The sequence below is a fragment of the Equus quagga genome, chromosome 2 (assembly GCF_021613505.1).
Source record: "Equus quagga isolate Etosha38 chromosome 2, UCLA_HA_Equagga_1.0, whole genome shotgun sequence".
Classification (NCBI taxonomy): domain Eukaryota; kingdom Metazoa; phylum Chordata; class Mammalia; order Perissodactyla; family Equidae; genus Equus; species Equus quagga.
The window spans coordinates 1726146-1747379 of record NC_060268.1 but is presented as its reverse complement, the minus strand read 5'-3'; the positions used below and the strand labels follow the sequence as shown (position 1 = coordinate 1747379).

The window sequence follows — 21234 nt, the reverse complement described above, 5'->3', positions numbered from 1 at the left end:
CTGATGCATTTTTACTACATCAACAACTCATATTAAGTTCATTTGTTAAAACCAACCATCGCACAGATGCCTTAAACTACTGTGGTGACAATTTCCCCTTTCAGAAAATAGTAAAGATAGCTGCTATGGGCTTCCTAAGTCAACCAATAGGCAAGAACTAGCTGTAAATCAAAAGCAATAGGAAAAGGTGACCATACTTTTTAGAATTAAAAATAATCCAAAAAGAAAAGAAAAACTGGATCTACTTAATTATATACTCAAGACTGACTAAAAATTTCTTAGAGTTCAGGAAAAGAGAAAGGCACAATCCCAAACAGGAAGCTTAGAAAAGTAAAACAGCTTCAAGGGGATGAGAGGAAATTCTGACAACACATGTGAGATAATCATGCATTTATGCACTCTGAAAAACATCTACTGACCACCAGAAATTGTGCCAGGTGTTGGTAAAACACAGCAGTGAAGGGAACGAACATGAACCCTGCCCTCCTGATGTTGCTGACTCTGACTCTGCAAGATTTCCTAAACCTGGTCAGTTCTTTCCCCGCTGCATGCTTTCCACTAGTAAGTGTGCACTGTCACTTGTTAGGATACCCACGTCTTGCAACATGCTCTCCCTGCCGCTGGTCTTCCCAACTCCATTTCCAAAATCATGCTCCTAAACCAAATTTGTGTCATACCCTCCATGAAAATGATACTGGTATTTGTTACCTTCATCATAAAATCCTAATTTCGTGAGGATAAGGGCCATTTGCAATCTAACCCAGCCTACTTCCTTAGCCCCATCTCCTGGGGCAAGGGAAACCCCTCTCCTCCTTGCTGCCCACTCAGGCCACTACTCTCCTGCCACTGAGCATCATCACCCCCAGGTCCCACCCACTTTAGACCTTTCAAGAAACCACTGGGGCTGAACAGGGAATGAGCTGACGAAATCTGATCTTAAACAAACATGCAAAAGAACCAAAGGTGTGACAGAACAGTTTTCTCTTCCCCACCGGAGAATGTTTTTAAAGTGGTCCATACTTGCTATGTCTAACATCTTATTCCCGCTCATCTCTCAAGCTCATCACTCTGCTGAAACTGCTCTCACTAATGACCTCCTAGAGCCTTCTTACTTGTTTTCTCCAGTTACTGACACCGCTGACCACTCTCTGCTTCTTAAAACTTTCTCTTCTCTTGGCTGCTGATACACCACTCTGTCAGTGGGGCCTCCTTCTCCACCACCCACCTTCCCCAGCACCCAATGCAGGCTTCTGTTTTTGGAACTGTTTTGGTCACACAACACAACAGGCGTCAGGCAGGTGACATTATGGTAATCTCCAAGAAGTAGTGGGATCGTGGCACACGGAAGGTGCATGCACCTAAAGACAAATGGCAGTGTTCAACACCAGCAATTGTGTGTCAGGCATTTTCATTTTCTTTTTTCAAGAAGAGTCTGGAATCTACACTTTTATGTGAAGTTTTCAGATTTGTAAATACAAATAGATGGCAAGTAATTAAAAATTATTTTTTTTAAAGATTGGCACCTGAGCTAACAACTGTTGCCAATCTTCTTTTTTTTCTGCTTTCTCTCCCCAAACCCTCCGTACATAGTTATATATCTTAGTTGCAGGTCCTTCTAGTTGTGGGATGTGGGACACCGCCTCAACATGGCCTGACGAGCGGTGCCATGTCTGCGCCCAGGATCCAAACCCTCGGCTGCCGCAGCGGAGCGCATGAACTTAACCACTCGGCCACGGAGCTGGGCCTCAAAATTTTAAGAAACAAACCTGGAGACTGTATTCACTGTCACCAGCTGGAAATGTCTGCTATACTCTCTCCTGAGTAAGCTCATTTTAGATGACTTCCAATTACTACCTAGATGATAATGACTCCTTAAATATTTGCCTCTAGCCGTGGCATCTTTCTGGACTCTAGACAAGTGTTACAAAAGGCTTGCTAGATATCTCCCTGTCTGACCAAACCTATACATGTATACTTCACCTGAGAATCAGCCATAATATCATCACCGATTTGGTCTTCCTAAATGGAAAACCTGTCATTACCCCAAACTTACCACTTCAACTTCTACATCAAATCAGTCCCCAAATCCTGTTAACTGTAACTCAGGAACATCTCTTAAATCTGGTCAGTTCCTTCCATCCTCCTCTGTCTAGAATGTCTTCTTACTTCCCTTCCCTTCCAACTTTGTATTTATTCATCTGAAAGATCCCCGGCCACTTTCACCGCTTAGCTCAAGAATAATTTTTTGTATAGCTTTTCCTGACTCCCCATCAGAATCTCTTCCACTGGCTTCAGCCCTCCACTAGCAATCTTCTCTCTTTCCTATAGAAGCACCTAACTTGCATTGAAATTTCTAAGAACTACGATTTCACCTTAAAATCCACAGCATCTGACACACAGTAAATGCACAAAAGATATCTGTTTAAAGAACATACATGTGTTGTATATGTTTGTCAACTATTAGACCTGTAAAAAAAGCTAAAGCCCAAATGAGTTAAGTATCAGAAGAAAGGTTAGGATAATAAAAAGCACTTTTTGGTCATGTTCATAACAAGAACCATAAACAAGTTGCAGCCAGTTCTTAGAACAGATGGAATAATATTATCACGAAAGAAAAACACAGAACTCTGCTCCTAGTACATCGGGGCTGAGAGAAATGAAGTTCTTCAGAGCAGCTCTGTGCTCTTGCTCTCTCTTGCTTTTCCTTTTTTTTAAAAATTTTTTATTGAGTTAATGAGAGGTTACAATCTTGTGAAATTTCAGTTGTACATTATTGTCTGTCAGTCATGTTGTAGGTGCAACCATCACCCTTTGTGCCCACCCGCCACCCCCCCTTTCCCCTGGTAGCCACTAATCTGATCTCTTTGTCCACATGTTTAAATTCCTCATATGAGTGGAGTCATACAAAGATTGTCCTTCTCTATCTGGCTTATTTCACTTAACATGATTCCCTCAAGGTCCATCGATGTTGTTGCAAATGGGACGATTTTGTTCTTTTTTATGGCTGAGTAGTATTCCATTGTATATATATACCACATCTTTTTTATCCAGTCGTCTTTTGATGGGCAGTTAGGTTGCTTCCACATCTTGGCTATTGCACATAATGCTGCAATGAACATTGGGGTGCATAGGACTTTTGGAATTGCTGACTTCAAGCTCTTTGGATAGATACCCAGTAGTGGGATAGCTGGATCGTATGACAGTTCTAATTTTAATTTTTTGAGGAATCTCCATACTGTTTTCCATAGTGGCTGTACCAGTTTGCATTCCCACCAGCAGTGTATGAGGGTTCCTTTTTCTCCACAACCTCTTCAACATTTGTTACTATCTGTTTTAGTTATTTTTGTCATTCTAATGGGTGTAAGGTGATATCTTAGTGTAGTTTTGATTTGCATTTCCCTGATGATCAGTGATGATGAACATCTTTTCATGTGCCTATTGGCCATCTGTATATCTTCTTTGGAGAAATGTCTGTTCATGTCTCCAGCCCATTTTTTGATTGGGTTGTTTAATTATTTGTTGCTGAGGTGTGAGTTCTTTATATATTATGGATATTAAGCCTTTGTTGGATGTATTACTTGCAAATATTTTTTCCCAGTTAGTGGGTTGTTTTGTTGTTTCAATCCTGTTTTCCCTTGCCTTGAAGAAGCTCTTTAGTCTCATGAAATCCCATTTGTTTATTCTTTCTATTGTTTCCCTTGTCTGAGAAGACATGGTGTCTGAAAAGATCCTTTTAATACTGATGTCAAAGAGTGTACCGCCTACATTTTCTTCTAGAAGCCTTATGGTTTCAGGTCTCAGCTTTAGGTCTTTGATCCATTTTGAGTTTATTTCTGTGAAATATTTTGTGAAAAAGATTAGTCAATTTTCATTCTTTTACATGTGTCTTTCCAGTTTTCCCAGCACCATTTGTTGAAAAAACTTTCTTTTCTCCATTGTATGCCCTCAGCTCCTTTGTCGAAGATAAGCTGTCCATAGATGTGTGGTTTTATTTCTGGGCTTTCAATTCTGTTCCATTGATCTGTGCACCTGATTTTGTACCAGTACCATGCTGTTTTGATTACGGTAGCTTTGTAGTATGTTTTGAAGTCAGGGAGTGTGATGCCTCCAGCTGTGTTCTTTTTTCTCAGGATCGCTTTAGCAATTTGGGGTCTTTTGTTGCCCCATATGAATTTTAGGATTCTTTGTTCTACTTCTGTAAAGAATGTCATTGGGATTCTGATTGGGATGGCATTGAATCTGTAGATTGCTTTAGGTAGAACGGACATTTTAACTATATTTATTCTTTCAATCCTTGTGCATGGAATGTCTTTGCATCTCTTTATGTTGTCGTCCATTTCTTTCAGAAAAGCCTTGTAATTTTCATTGTATAGGTCTTTCACTTCCTTAGTTAAATTTACCCTTTTATTATTTTTTATTTTATTATTATTTTATTCTTTTTGTTGTGATTGTGAATGGTATTGTTCTTGAGTTCTTTTTCTGTTAGCTCGTTATTAGAGTATAGAAATGCTACTGATTTATGTAAACTGATTTTATACCCTGCAACTTTGCCGTAGTTGTTGATTACTTCTAAAAGTTTTCCAACGAATTCTTTGGGGTTTTCTATATATAAGATCATGTCATTTGCAAACAGCGAGAGTTTCACTTCTTCCCTCCCTATTTGGATTCCTTTTTCTTGCCTAATTGCTCTGGCCAAAACCTCCAGTACTATGTTAAATAAGAGTGGTGATAGAGGGCATCCTTGTCTTGTTCCTGTTTTCAGGGGGATGGTGTTCAGTTTTTGCCCATTGAGTATGATGTTGGCTGTGGGTTTGTCATATATGGCCTTTATCGTGTTGAGGTAGTTCCCTTCTACGCCCATTTTGTTCAGAGTTTTAATCACAAATGGCTGTTGGATCTTGTCAAATGCTTTCTCTGCATCTATTGAGATGATCATGTGGTTTTTATTCCTCAGTTTGTTGATGTGGTATATCACATTGGCTGAGTTGCGGATGTTGAACCATCCCTGTATCCCTGGTATGAATCCCATTTGATCATGATGTATGATCCTTTTGATGAATTGCTGTATTCGGGTTGCCAAAATTTTGTTGAGAATTTTTGCATCTATGTTCATCAGCGATACTGGCCTGTAGTTCTCCTTTTTCATGCTGTCCTTGTCAGGCTTTGGTATCAGCGTGATGTTGGCCTCATAGAATGTGTTAGGAAGTGTTCCATCTTCCCTAATTTTTTGGAATAGCTTGAAAAGGATAGGTATTAAATCCTCTCTGAAAGTTTGGTAGAATTCCCCAGGAAAGCCATCTGGTCCTGGGGTTTTATTCTCTGAGATGCTTTTGATTTCTATTTCAATCTCTTTCCTTGTGATTGGTCTGTTCAAATTGTCTGCTTCTTCTTGAGTGAGCTTTGGGAGATTGCAGGAGTCCAAGAATTTATCCATTTCCTCTAGGTTATCCATTTTGCTGGCATATAGTTTTTCATAGTATTCTCTTACAATCCGTTGTATTTCTGCTGAATCTGTTGTTACTACTCCTCTTTCATTTCTGATTTTGTTTATTTGAGCTTTCTCTCTTTTTTTCTTTGTAAGTCTGGCTAGGGGTTTGTCAATTTTATTCATCTTCTCAAAGAACCAGCTCTTTGTTTCACTGATCTTTTCTACTGCCTTTTTTGTTTCAATAGCATTTATTTCTGCTCTGATTTTTATTATTTCTCTCCTTCTGCTGATGTTGGGCTTTGTTTGTTCTTCTTTCTCTAATTCAGTTAGGTGTAGTTTAAGATTGCTGATTTGGGAGTTTTCTTGTTTGTTAAGATGTGCCTGAATTGTGATGAATTTTCCTCTTAGTACAGCTTTTGCTGCATCCCATATGAGTTGGTATGGCATGTTATCATTTTCATTTGTCTCCAGGTAGTTTTTAATTTCTTCTTTAATTTCTTCACTGATCCACTGCTTGTTCAATAGCATATTGTTTAGTCTCCACATCCTTGTGCCTTTCTCAGCTCTTTTCTTATAATTAATTTCTGGCTTTACAGCATTATGATCAGAGAAGATGCTTGTTATTATTTCAATTTTTTTAAATTTGTAGAGGCTTGCCTTGTTTCCCAACATATGGCCTATCCTTGAGAATGTTCCATGCGCACTTGAGAAGAACGTGCATTCTGCTTTTTGGATGAAGTGTTCTATATAGGTCGATTAAGTCCAACTGTTTTAACTTTTCGTTTAGCTGCACTGTTTCTTTGTTGATTTTCTGTCTGGATGATCAGTCTATTGATATGAGTTGGGTGTTGATGTCCCCTACTATTATTGTGTTATTTTTGATATCTTCTTTTAGGTTTGTTAATAGTTGCTTTATGAACTTTGGTGCTCCTGTGTTGAGTGCATAGATATTTATAAGCATTATACCTTCTTGATGAAGTGTCCCTTTGATCATTATATATTGTCCCTCTATGTCTCTCTTTACCTGCCTTATCTTGAAGTCTGTTTTGTTTGATATAAGTATTGCGACACCTGCTTTCTTTTGTTTGCTATTAGCTTGGAGTATTGTCTTCCAGCCCTTCACTCTGAGCCTGGGTTTGTCCTTGGAGCTGAGGTGTGTTCCCTGGAGGCAACAAATTGTTGGATCTTGTTCTTTAATCCCTTTTGCCACTCAGTGTCTTTTTATTGGAGAGTTCAGTCCGTTTACATTGAGGGTGAGTGTTGATGCATGAGGGCTTAATGCTGTCATTCTGTTGCTCGTTTTCCTGTTTTCCTGTGTTTCCTTTGTTTCTCGTCCTGTGTGTTTTAGCCTACCCATTGACTACTGCAATTTCTCATGCTGGGTTTCTTAGATTTTTCCTTATTTATGTTTTGTGTCTCTGTTCTGTTTTTTAGTTTAGTGGCTACCCTGAAGTTTGTATTCAGAATCTCATGTATAACATAGTCCATTTTCTGGTGGTCTCTTACTTCCTTAGGCTAGACTGTTTCAGTCCCTTTCCTCCTCCCCTCCTAAATTATTATTTTCATCTCTTATTCCAACTTGTGTTGTGAATTTGTGGTTAGAGTGATAAGACTGTCTTTGCTTTGGTGATTTACTTCCCTTTATCCTAATGCTATACTTGAATATTTGCTATCCTATTCAGATTCTATCTGTCTCCCTCCTCTGTGTTTTGTGACCACTTCATCCCTTTTTTTCTTTTTTTCAGGTATGAGAGCCTTCTTGAGGATTTCTTGTAGTGGAGGTCTTGTGACTACAAAGTCCCTTAGCTTTTGTTTGTCTGGAAAAGATTTAATTTCTCCCTCATATCTGAAGCATATTTTTGCTGGATAGAGTATTCTTCGCTGAAGATTTTTATCCTTTAAAGTTTTGAATACTCCAATCTCTCCTAACTTGTAAGGTTTCTGTAGAGAAATCTGAAAGTCTGATAGAGGTTCCTTTGTAGGTTATTTTCTTCTGCCTTGCTGCCCTGAGTTTTCTTTCTTTGTCCTTCATTTTTGCCACTTTTACTACTATATGCTTTGCAGTAGGTCTTTTTACATTGACAAATCTAGGAGATCTGAAAGCTTCCTCCACATACATTTCTCTCTCAATCCCTAGATTTGGGAAGTTCTCTTCTATTATTTCGTTGAGCACACTTTCTGCTCCATTTTCCTTTTCCACGCCCTCAGGAATTTCGATGACTCTTAAGTTGCATTTTCTCATTGAGTCAGCTATTTCTCTGAGATTTTCTTCAGTTTTTTTAAATTCTTAGTTCTCTTTCTTCCTCTTTCTGGAGCCATTTAGCTTGTCTATCTTCGATTATGCTAATTTTCTCCTCTATGGTGTCTACATGGGCATTCAGAGAATCCGTATTTTGTTTTATCTGATCCATTGTATTTTTCATTGCTGGTATTTCTAATTGATTCTTCTTTATAATTTCAATCTCTTTTGTGAAGTAACTCCAGAACTCGTTGACTTGTTTCTCTATATTTCCCTTTACTCATTGAATATTTTCATGATAGCTATTTTGAAGTCATCTTCACTTAGTTTACCTATTTCCAAGTCCTCAGGACCTACTTCTGTATTTTTATTGTTTTCCTTTGGGACTGGAGCTTTTATAAATTGCTGGATGGTAGAGAAGCGGTTTTTGCACATGATGCTATTATTCAGTTGCAGTTACAGCCTGTCACCACTAGATGGGGGTCAAGAGGCTTGCGTTCTGAGCCCTCCACCTTCAGCCCCGATGGGGGCGTGCAGTGTGGGTTGGGGGAGGTGGGGCACTTTCACTCATGCTGACCTGGACTGGATCAGCTCTCACTCTCTGGTCTCCCGGGGCCCTGGCTTGCTGGGGTCCCCCACGCGAAAGCTTTCCCCGTTAGCAGGTTTCCACTGCACCGGCGGTGGGAGTCCTGGACAATCCCTGGATGCGCGGCCCCTCCCCCGCTGCTTCCCGCACCCGCTCCTTCCTGCACCCGCCTCAGTGATCCCAGTCTCTAGGGGAGGGAGTAAAGTTCTCTCCTACCCAGTTCCAGCTCCTCCGAGGGTGGCTCCAGCCTCTCTGCCTTCCATCGTTTGGCTGCTGTGGGTCTCTGCCAATTTCTGTTATTAGGATTTTTTTTTTGGTTGGAAAGCAGTTGCTCTTTTTGGTTGTAATTTGGAGGGGAGAGAGTCCCACATGAGCTCACACCGCCATGTTGCTGACGTGACCCTTCGTGTCCTTTTTTTTTTTTTTTTTTGAGGCAGATTAGCCCTGAACTAATGGCTGCCAATCCTCCTCTTTTTGCTGAGGAAGACTGACCCTGAGCTAACATCCGTGCCCATCTTCCTCTACTTTGTATGTGGGATGTCTACCACAGCATGGCTTGCCAAGTGGTGCCACGTCTGCATCAGGGATCCGAACTGGCAAACCCCAGGCTGCCAAAGCAGAACGTGCGCACTTAACTGCTGCGCCACCGAGCCAGCCCCTTTCTTAAACATCAATTTTCCTCTTAAGCACATCTCTTCTATTTTTCCAGCCTGAATATCATTTTCTTTAATAGTGACATGTATAGTACAGGTTGAGTGCCACAATCCTTTCCTGTGATCATCTAACTATCCTCAGCAATCTTTGATGTGTCAGAATACCGCATAATAGTCAAATGTTGCTTTTATTTTTAAATGTAAAGAAAAAAGGTTGATTTCAAGTTCCTGTCTGGCAAATTATACAGATTCCTAGAAATCATTTATTCAAATAGCTTATTAAACAGATGGTTTGTGAGCTCCTGAAATGGTGATCACTAGAAATCAGTTTAGATTTACTAAGCTCATACCATGTCACACTAATCTGATTATTCCATTCACACGACTAGATCCACAAATAAAGGCACCTGGATTCTAGCTAAGCATACAACAGTCTCTTATGACAAACTTGGGATCACGGTAGAAAAGGATGGGCAAACTTATAGCCCACAGGCCATACTGAATCCATTGCCTGTTTTTGTAAATAAAGTTTTACTGGAACACAGCCCACATTTATTTGTTTACAACTGCCTTCCTGCTACAAGGCAAAGATGCCCAGTTGCAAGAGAGACTGTATGGCACACAACCCTAAAATATTAACCCTCTGGTCCTTTACAGAGAGTCTATTAACTTCTGAATTAGACAAGAGGTGAAATAGTAGCTGACTAAAAGACCTTAATGGAAAAAAAGTAGTACTTTATTAACCCAGAAGAACACCTCTAATAACGAATATGAGAAATCTCATACTCTTTTTCAATATTTTTAATAAGTAATTCCAACAAAAACAAAGTTTCTCAGATTTGCAAACCTATAAAAAGCTGAGTGGGATATCTAAAATAGTGAATGACAAAACTAGATTTTTATAACATCGATATGCTGGAGCATAGTCTCTTGAACAACGGTATGAAATTTTCTAGGTATAAATTTGAGTTCAAACTTACATGAAAAAAAATCAACAGCACAAGTTTTTAGAAATCAAAGATATAACACAATAGTACGTCATGTGAAAAATCCTAGGGAGTTTAGACATCTGCAAACTCACTAAGTAAATAGAGTGACATGGATGCCAAATAACTGACGCTCAAATTATAAAAGAATGGCATATAGAACAAGGAAGGTGGGCGTTTCGTTGTACTCAGTGTTGGTCAGACCAAATCCAGACCGTTGTATTGAGTTTTAGAAATGGCAGTCTGAGAGCAGGATTAACAATGGGATCTGAAAAGCTTGTCACATGAAGACTGTTTTTTGAAGTCTTGAAAGGTGAAGATTTAGTACATGGAAAAATGCTTCAGATAACTGAAAGACTTATTCTGAAAAACAGTTTGGTCTTATTCAATGTAGTCTAGAAGACAGAATTAGAATGAATGAATGAAAGTTAATAGAGAAGTTATTTTAACCTTGCACAGGAAAGACATTTCACCTAACTAGAATTTTATAAAAATGAATGAACAGTTTTGTGAGAAATGAGTTTCCCAGTGCCCAAACAGAGGCTATGTGATCACTTGTCAGTTCATTGTGAGGATTCAGTCTCTCTTGTTTCTGAAACTGTGTAATTGTTTAGAATTTAATTGTTTTTGCCTTTAAAAAGAGTCATGGAAAAGGTGAACTTCAAATATAGTATAAAATCTCTCCTTCCCACAGTTCCTCAACAATTTTGTTCAAGGCCAGTGGTGGGGGTGAGCCGGAGAGGAACGGGGCAAATAAGGCAGGAGTCCCTACAGGTGGTGGTGGGAAACGCTGTGACGGCCCACCTCTGGGTGACGTAAGGAGGGTGCCTGTAGAGGGGCCAACCTGACACAGGACCCATCGGGGTACTGAGACCGTCCACGAAACGGCACCTTGATGCAGGGTGGTGCAGCCCAAGTGGGTAAGGAGGGCATTTGCATGGGAAGCTGGCCCAGCAGCAGCCCAACACGGGATTGTCAGAACCTGAGTGGGGTAAGGAGAGCGTATACAAAGGGGGGAGAAGGGTTTCTAAGTGAAAATAGGGTTAAGGAGGGTGCCTACACCAGTGGGAGGAGAGAGGCCTGCTGAGAGATTGGTTATATACAGAATAATGATCAAATAAGAAAATACATTAAGAAAAATGGGAGCCAGGTTTTTCGCCATCAGAGAAGGGAGTTACAAATATGAAAAAGGGAAGGCTAAAATGAACCCTGTGGTATTGAATTTGGATTGGAGAGATCTGTGAACTCCTATAAAGACAGATAAGAAATAGACATGTATATATATAATGTATACACACACACACAAATACATATATACAAACACACATATTCCCTAACTCTGGCCTCTAAGAGACGAGAGCAGTGACACTCCAATAGCAATGAGCTCATCTAGCACCCAGATCTTGGTTTCTAAGTATCATTCTCTTCTACCAGGAACCAGAATTTTTAGAAAACAGCTAATTCCAGGCTTGAGCAGCAGGTAAAGAATACGCTGAACCTGGAATGTCTTATGTCAAAAGAGTGTTCAAAGAACAATAAGAACAGAGAAGCCAACTTAAAGGAGCTCCCATTGGACAAATCTGGAACAATTTGAATATCAAAATAAATAAATAATGGGTTATGGCCCATTGAATAAAACAACAATCCATGAGTCCATATTAAAATAAACAAATAAATTTAAAGTGTGATAAGGAACAAGATATTCACACAGTTTCAAAATATTCCACAAAACATTTATTAATTAAAAAAAAGGAAAAGAATACTTCACAGTAGAGAAGCCTGGCACAAAACTCCTTAATCAGATGATCAAAGTGAACATCACCAGTAACATGATGCATCAAAATTGTGTGCCATGTGGGAAAATGCAAGGGGAGAACACAACATCACTTCTATGATATTCCCGCCACAAATCCATAACCTGAATCTAATCAAGAGAAAACATCAGAAAAAACTAAAGTAAAGGGCATTTTAAACAAAAACTGGTGTAATTCTTACAGTGTCAAGGTCCTAAGAGTGAAAGGAAGAATAAGGAACTGTTCCAGACTGAAGCAGGAGAAAAAAGACATGATAACTAAATATTATGATTCTGGACTGGTTCATTTTGCTATAAAAGGACATCATTGGGACAAGTAGCAAAATTTCTATAGGGTCTGAGGATTAGAAGGCATAAGCCGTCAACATTAATTTCCTGGATTTTGATTGTCATACCGTGGTTATGGAGGAGTATATTTCTGCTTGTAGGACACACTGCACTATACTGGCAACTTACTCTCAAGCGCAGGACACAGGGCAGTACTTTTATTGTACTTGCAACGTTTCTAAAAGCTTGAGAGAGAAACAAAGTAAAAAAAATTTAATCGTAATTTTAGAAGTCAAAATAGAAATAACAAGGAATTTCTACTAGAAAATTTAAGTGAAAAATCCTTTCTGAGACTATGGCACGGCATACGGTACAATGGCTATCAATCATAACCGCACATCAGAATCACCTGGGTGCTTTCAAAAAACTTGAAAACACTGAGGCTTGGCAGTCCCACCAGGCTAAGGAGACCAGAATCTCTGCGGGTGGGATGCAGGCATCAGTCTTCTTTAAAAGCTCCTGGTAATTGTGACGTGCAGTCCAGGTAGAGCACCACCGGCAAGCGCCAGGTCTTGGGGGTCATTCATGCCTACAGGTCTAGTTTAACCATTTTTTCTGTGAGGTGTTCCTGTTCTCCCCCACGTTATAGTCTCCACTGGACCTCTGATTTATTTGTATAATAGCTTTAATTACATTGTACTCCAACTACTTGTTTACAATATTTCTATTTCCCACTAAAATCAATTCCTTCTAACACAGGGGTTGCTGACTTGCTCACTGTTGCATCTTCAATGCTCAGGGCAGTGACTAGCACATAAGAGGTACTCAAAAACGTTGATTTAAAAAGTAAGAAAAAAAAGAAGGAAAAGTAGAAAGGGAACAAAAGGAGGAGAGAGGAAAATAAAGAATCAATTTCTTTCCCCAGTAGCTTATAGTCAAGGAAGAAGCAAACCAGTAACAAAAAACTATCAGAAGGAAGAAACTTGGGCATTGCCAAGTCTTTTCCTCTCTCCCTGTGCCCCACTAAACTACTGTGAAATCACAGTATGTTTAACAAAACCACTTCTTATACTTAAAAGTATCTGAATACTCCATATATTTTTTTCTTTCTAAAAATATGAAACTCAAATTGCTTTTCTTAAAACTGCTTTGATGGTTGGATGTTTCTTCCTGTAGGTAAAAGATTTGTGATGGGGAAAAAAAGAGATTCTCCCCATCAGATGCTGAAAAACTTGGAAATATCATGGTTAGTCTGTAAAGCCAGCATTTTTCTGTCTTCCAATACCAGGAATTACAAAAACTACTAAAATAATCATGTATAAAAAAAGGCGAAGGTAGAAGTGACGTACAATCATTATTATTCAAGTAAAGGTGAAATATCTTTAACACTTACCTTATCTGCACACATTGACACTTTAATGTCCTGCTGAGATATTTCATAATGTCGAATATTAAAAACATAATTACCAGCCAATTTTAAAATATCAGCTGAGATATACTCCAGTACAGCCACAATATACAGGGACACATGGTAGTCCACTTTGTACCCTAAAACCTCCTGCAGAAAAAATAAACAATTTAATTCCAAAAAATGGCACTGTCAAGTAGTAGTTAAACAATTAAAAAAATATATTTTTTTTAACATTTTATTTTTCCTTTTTCTTCCCAAAATCCCCTGGTACATAGTTGTGTATTTTTAGTTGTGGGTCCTTCTAGTTGTGGCATGTGGGACGCCACCTCAACGTGGCCTGACGAGCGGAGCCAGGTCCGTGCCCAGGATCCGAACCAGAGAAACCCTGGGCAGCTGAAGCGGAGCGTGCGAACCCAACTACTTGGCCACGGGGCCGGCCCTGATACTTAAAAATTTTATTTAACATTCTTGCTTATAAAGAACTTTCTATAAACCATGTCTAAACTTATAGGTGCCACAGGATATAAAATCAGCCACTGGTCCAGCATCAGGGGCTTTTCTTTAGAGAGACATGTGATCTAACAAATCTGCCTTTAGCATCAAAGAGAAGAGAGAGCTGATTCTAATACATAAATCTTGGGCTGGCCTTCACTGAAAACCTCTTAATACCTTGTCCAAAACCCATGTGACAAGTATCTGCTGTCTTCAAGGACCCTGCTTTAACCAGTATCAACAAAGTACAATGGTTTCTATTGGGGGAGGAGGATCTTGAAATTGCTCCCAAGAGGTATTCAAATCTATGTGCACCAAACATTTTCTATAGGCAAAAGAATATTCCCTAGCCTACTTTTCCAATGTACATAAAAATATATGTAATAAATAGATTAATTTAAAAACAGTTCTGAACTGACAGTAGCTTTTGACATTCTGTATTTTCTCAATCAACAAAAGGTTGAAAACCAGTCAGGGCTAGCAGTCATCAGAAGATGCTACAAAGATGCATTAATGCTTATCATTAACTTTTAATATTATTGAAAAGGCAATCTGATTTTATCAAAGCATATTTATTTTTACTTTGGACACCTATTAAGAAATACATGTATGTATATATGTGTATGTACAAGTATACACACATACAAGTGCACATACACAATAACACAGACCATGCCATATAAACACTATATAAATATATCAACACTATATAAAGTATTTTTTGTTACGAAGAACTTCCTCAATGTTTAAGGTTTTTATTACCTTCAATGAAGGATGGATTTTGTCCACAGGCAGTAAGAGAGGGTGTCTTCGTTTTCGTTTCTCTATGGCGGATTGTGCATCAGCAATAGCCCATTTATCAATTGGATGCGGAAAGGTCTTTTGAACTCGTTCCTGTTCAGATTACAGCAGTATTATTGTTAACAGAAGTGCTCATCAAAGAAAATTCATACAAAATTAAACTTTATCAGCATCCTTAATGCTAGCAGATAACAGTGATATAACATGTTCTGATTCCTGTAATAATTTTTCTAATGAACTTTTTTTTAGAAAAAAATACCAAGAGGACTATCAAGATTTTTCCACATAATTCCCATGGGTAAAGAAAAAAGTTTAAGTGTAAGCATAATTAAGATGGAACTGGAAACAGTAAAAAGTAATAACTTTAGGAGAGATTAAAGCTAGCACAAAATGCTCTATCGGTGGTTTCACAGTAAGGTTTCTAGGGTTAAAATTTACCTGGCAGGAGTTGTTAACTCATTAGCAATTATTATCCAGTTACTCTCTTTTTGCTAATCTTAGAGCTTCAAATATAGAGAAGAATTTTTAAAAGAAGAGAGATCATGTACCTCTTAGAGGATCAAGCGGGTACGGAGCTCAGAATGGCTTAAGCAAATACAAGGGCTTGGCAAAAAGAATGCAAGCCTTTTAAGTTACTACTGTGGTTCATCTAATCTCAAATTTAACCAGTGATTGGCATGAACAATAACTAACAACATCCAATTTAGCAGGACTTCCTATTTCTAAAATTATATTCTCAGCTTTGAGTATATTTAAAAATATGCTTTTATTATATTTATTTAATGTCCAACTCTTACAACAGAGAATAGAGAAACAAATGCTTTAACTCCCAGAGTCCCTGAAAATCTTAATAGCTCAATTACTCCAAACTGAGATTTTCCTTCACACTAGTAGTCACTGCCTTATTATAGAAACAATTTTCAAAAGAAAGGTGATATAAAGAGTATAGCAACAAAAGTAATTTAAGATTTTATTTTCCCTTTTTCTCCCCAAAGCCTCCCAGTACATAGTTGTGTATTTTTAGTTGTGGATCCTTCTAGTTGTGGCATGTGGGATGCCGCCTCAGCATGGCTTGATGAGCAGTGCCATGTCCGCGCCCAGGATTCGAACCAGCGAAACCCTGGGCCGCTGAAGCTGAGTGCACAAACTTAACCACTTGGCCACGGGGCCAGCCCCAACAATAGTAATTTTTGAAAACTGTGATACATATCTCTAAAAATCTAAAAATACTCCCATGTAACCAAGCCAAAACAAGTATTTTCGCATTAATTCACACATAATCTTTAGAGGTATACATATATGTATTTTCCAACAATGAGTAAATATCCGTAAGATTTATACTAGTCCTTTATTGAGATAACATTTATATGCAGTAAAATGCACAGATCTTAATTGTACAATTCAGTAAGTTTTGAAAAATGCTTATACCTGGGTAACCAGCACCCTAATCAAAATACACAACATGTCTATCATCTCAATCTCTATCCCTCATAGGCAGCCACCATCCTGATTTCTATCACCATTAATTTCAGCTGTTTCTGCACTTCATATAAATGTATCATACAGTATGTACTCTCTGAGATCTGGCTTTTTTTGCTCTATAGAAGGTCTGTGAATTGTACCTGTTATTGGGCCTATCAATAGTTCTTTTCCACAATTTAGAATGATAGAGATTTAGATACAAAAATTAATTTGCACAGTGGTTCAGTGGCTTTTTGAAATAACAAAGTAGTTTTTACCTCCACATCTTGAACAGTCCTTGGCTGAGCCATGCATAATTTATTAAGCAGTTGAAAAATCAGCTCTTCAATGTAATAGAGAGATTCTTCATTAGCTGAGAGATTGGGATGTACCTGCTCCTGAACCTTTAAAAAAAAAAGTTCTCAGTTAAAGTACAGGCAAAATAATATTTATTGAACAAAAATCAGAGAACCTTATATATAACTAATACTACTTTATTAGAATGGTTACTCAAATATAGACAGAAAACACAAAAAATGAACAAAAAACCCTGTCTTTGTTGGTCTCTATAAACTTTTCTTAACCCACAGTGCAGTGGTTCCCAAACTTCTCTGGACTATGAAATTCTGTTGAAAGCCATAGGTCCCTTCCTCCCTACCACCAAAAAGTACATACACATAAAATATTCTACACAATCTCAGTGGAATCACAGCTACTTGGAAATTAACCAACAGATCTACTAGAAGTCTACAAACACTGTCATGACTCCCAGCAACAGAGGCTCTCTGAATAACCATACCACTTTACGCATTACAGAGCTGCTCTGGGAAGTAACCGCTAGTCCGCTTCCCCTCACAATGCTACATGCCCCTTGTTGTCATCATGTGGCTGTGCTGAGCCTTCTTTGTTGTTAAATTCTTTAAAGTTAGAACCTACTAATCTGTCCTAAAAAATAACCCAGTCGAACTAGATATGAGGAATAAGGAACAAATATGGCCGAGCACATACGGTAGGTGTCATGCAAAATCTGTTGAATGACTGAACTAAGTATTGCTCTAACTTTTTATTCCATGCTATTAGAAGGATATCAGTGTCACTGACATAAAAATTAGGATATCAGTGTCACTGACATAAAAATTAACAGAAAACTTAAAACAGTCTCCAAGTTTTGAAAAACTGAATCAGTAATTAAAAACCTTCCCACAAAGAAAATAGCATGAAGCTGAAGCTGTCTACTTCATCTAAATTCTCAAAATTTAGCCTAACACTGTTCATTACAGCCTCTTGTATTTTGTAAACCCCTAGGATCTAGAGGGCAGACTTTCTTTCATTCCTAATACCAGTTACACATGTGTTCATTTTCTCTGATCCGTCTCTTAGAGGTTTATCAATCTGATTAATCTTTTCAAGAACTGGGCTAGGCTGATCTTTCCTATTTTATGTTAGTTTTATACTTCATTTATATCTGCTCATCTTCATTTTTTCTTCTGCTTGTTAGTTCTTTTTTCTAACTTCTTGAGATAGATACTTAGCTCATTATTTTTCAACATTTCTTCTTCTGTAATATGTATATTTCTCTAAGAATTACTTTTGTAAAAAACCCACAGATTTTGACATGGAATATTTTTTTAAATCATCCAGTTCAAAATAGCTTCTAATTTCCATTATTGTTTCTTCTTTGACCTTTAGAATTTAAAAGTATGCTTCTTAATTTCTAAACATATGGGATTTTTTTAAAGTCTTTTTTTTTTCTTTTCTTGCTGATTTCTAGAATAATCACATTGTGGTCAGAAAACATAATTTCTATGATTTCACTTTTCTGACATTTATTGATACTTGCCTTTATAGCTCATTATATGGGCCTTAGATGGCTTCACTAACAAACTCATCAAACATTTAAGGAAGAAATGCAATAATCTAAAGCAAACTTTCCCAGAAAATGAAAAAAGAAGAAGACTTCCCAACTTATCTTGAGGCTAGCCTTGATAGAAAAAGTCAAAAAGAAAGATAAATATTATAGGCCATTTTCACTCATGAACCTAGAAACAAAAGCCTAAATAACATATCAACTAACAAAATTCCATAATATATTTAAAAAACTATACAACACAACCAAGTTTGGTTTATCCCAGGAATGTAAAGGTTTAATGTCGGAAAATCAAGCAAAGTAATTCACCATGTTAACAGATAAAAAAAGAAAAATAATATGATCTCAATAGATGCAGAAAAGCATCTAAAAAAATTCAACATTCATTCATAGTAAAATCTCCCAATGAACTTATTACTTAATTTGGCGAAGGATACCTAGAAAAAAGCTATAATAAACAGCATAGATAATGGTGAAATAGTGAAAGCTTTCCTTTTGAGACCAGGAAAAAGGCAAGGATACTCGCTGTTATCATTTCTATTCCACATTGTACTGGAGGTCCCGGCCAGCACAGTACAGCAAGAACAAGAACTAAACATATAAGAATTAGAAAGAAAGAAACAAATTTACACGATTTGATTGCCCATTGTGACAGTTAATTTTATGTGTTGACTTGCCTGGGCCACAGGGTGCCCAGACATGCATTTGGTTAAACGTTATTTCTGAGTGTGCCTGTGAGGGTGTTTCTGGATGAGATTAACATCCGAATTGGCAGGCTGAGTAAAGCAGAGTGCCTTCCCCAATGTGGGTGGGCCTCAAGCAGTCCCTTGAAGGCCTGAATGGAATAAAAGCCTAAGTAAGAAAGAATTCCTTCTCTCTGCCTGACTGTCTTTGGGCCACGATTCTGGGCTTCTGTCTTTGGACTGGGACTAGAAGTATACCATCAGCTCTCCTGGGTCTCCAGCTGACTGACTGCGCATCTTGGACTTCTCTGCCTCAGAGAAAGAGAGGGAAAGAGAGGAAGTTTGTGTGTGTTTCTGTTTCTCAGGAGACCCCAGACTAATATATCTGTGAAGAAAAATCAAAAATATTGTACAAATTATTTTAATTAATAAAAAAGTTTTACTTCTATGTAACAGCAACAAAGTTAGAAAATAAAAGTTAAAAGTACTATCATTTACAATAGAATAAAAAAATATTTCAGGTACCTTGGAACAAATCTTACAAAAGAAGTATAAGACTCCTAGGGAGAAAACTATAGACTCCAAGAGAAAGTAAAGATTTAAGTAAATAATACGACGTTCATGAATTATCAGACTTAATATTGTAAATATATCAATTCTCCTCAAACTAATCCATGGAGTTAATAAAATCAGAGTCAAAACCAAAAAAGTTGTTTTGCTGTAACTGACAAGATAATTGCAAAACTTATATGGGAATGCAAAAGGTTAAGAAAATCAGTCATACACTCTTAAAGAAGCACAAGTACTTGCTCCAATCATTATTGGGATTTACTACAAAGCTACAGTAATTAAGAATATGATATTAGTATAATGATAGACAAACAGATGAATGGAACAGGAGAGAGAGGACAGAAACAAGCCCACAGGTATATGGACCCTTGATTTTCCACAAGATGGCACTAAGAACCAGGAGGGTGGGCGGGTGTCATGAGAAGGTGGGGGAAGTGGATGAATAGTGAACAACTGGATACCCATATGGGGAAGAATGAAACTCAACTCTTATTCACAGTTTACACAAAAATGAATTCTAGTTGGATTTTTTAGACCTATTAAATAAATAGACCTAATAAAATTCTGATGATATAAAGCAAGATAATATCTTCACGACCTCAGGATAGGAAATGATTTCCTAAACAGGACATGAAAATTACTACCTATAAAGGAAAGGACTGATAAACAACTACATTAAAATTTAAAACTTATGTTCATCAAAAGACACTTTTAAGAAAATATAACAAAAGGATTCACAACCAGAATACATAAAGAATTCCTAAAAATTCAGCAGGAAAAAGACACTAAAAATCCCAATAGAAAAAATGGGCAAAAATACTTAAACCAGCACTTCACAAAAGATGAAATTCAAAAGGCCAATAAATGTGGAAAGGTGTTCTAGCTCTTGAGTAATCAAGAAAATGCAAATTAAACCACAATGAAAACTGTTACCACTTACCGGACAGCAAAACTAAAAAGTCTGATAATACCAAGTATTGGTGATTATGTGGAACAACGGGAACTCTCACACTGCTACTGGAGGGTAAAATGGCTTGATCACTCTAGAAAAGTTTGCCATTATCTACTAAAGTGCAAGATATGCCTACCCTGTAACCCAGCAATTCCATTGGTGGAGAGAGAGAGACAGAGAGAGAGACAGAGAGCAAGTGACAGAGAGAGAGAGAGAGAGAGAGAGAGAGAGAGAGGGAGAGGGAGAGAGAGAGAGAGAGAGGGAGGGAGGGAAAGAGAGAGAGGGAGAGAGAGAGAGAGATCCCTTAGGGCTATGTAGTCCAACAGAGTAGACACCAGCCATATGTGGTTACTGACACCTGAAACGTAACTCCACTGAACTGAGACGGGCTGTACATATAAAATACACAACAGATGTCCAAAACTTAGTATAAAAAACAATGCCAAATATCTCAGTAATTTTATATTAATTACATCCTGAAATGATTAGATTTATTGGGTTAAACAAAATATATTATTAAAATCAATTTCATCTGTTTCTTCTTACTTTTTTAATGTGGCTATGAGAAAATTTAAAAGTATGTATGTGGCTTACATTATATTTATATTGGACACAATTGCTCTAGAGAAATAAGCACACATGTTTACGAGGAGACATGTACAAGTAGGCGCATAAATAACGCCCTCAAACTGGAGAGAAACTCAAATATCCATCTAGAGTACAACAGATATATTGTGGCATATCCACACAATGGAATACTGCAAAAAAAAAAAAATTAAAAAAGGAAATTAAAGCTACATAAAACGTGGCTATATCTTCAAAATAATGTTGGCAGAAAGAAGGCAGATAAAAATACATATAAACAGGATTCTCTTCACAAAGTTCCAGATCAGACGAAATTAAACTGCAATGTTCAGGGACACAAGCTTGGAGAGTAAGACTGTAAAGAAGAGCAAGGCAGTGATGGCCACAGAAGTGGTCACCTTCTGGAGAGACCCACTGAGAAAAGTGCTAAAGAGGTGTTC

General features: G+C 37.8%; 1 protein-coding gene across 1 annotated transcript in view; it reads right to left on the bottom strand.

Annotated features, from left to right (window-relative positions):
• Window positions 1-18999, bottom strand: part of SOS2 (SOS Ras/Rho guanine nucleotide exchange factor 2) — a 72100-nt gene extending 53101 nt beyond the window's left edge. The window contains exons 1-4 of the mRNA XM_046652262.1: window positions 18946-18999; window positions 16416-16541; window positions 14638-14769; window positions 13366-13530 (exon numbers count right to left, since the gene is read on the bottom strand). Coding sequence (XP_046508218.1) covers window positions 13366-13530; window positions 14638-14769; window positions 16416-16541; window positions 18946-18984 — 462 coding nt within the window. The 5' untranslated portion in view covers window positions 18985-18999. The remainder of the gene's footprint in view (window positions 1-13365; window positions 13531-14637; window positions 14770-16415; window positions 16542-18945) is intronic.
• Window positions 19000-21234: the final 2235 nt, after the last annotated feature.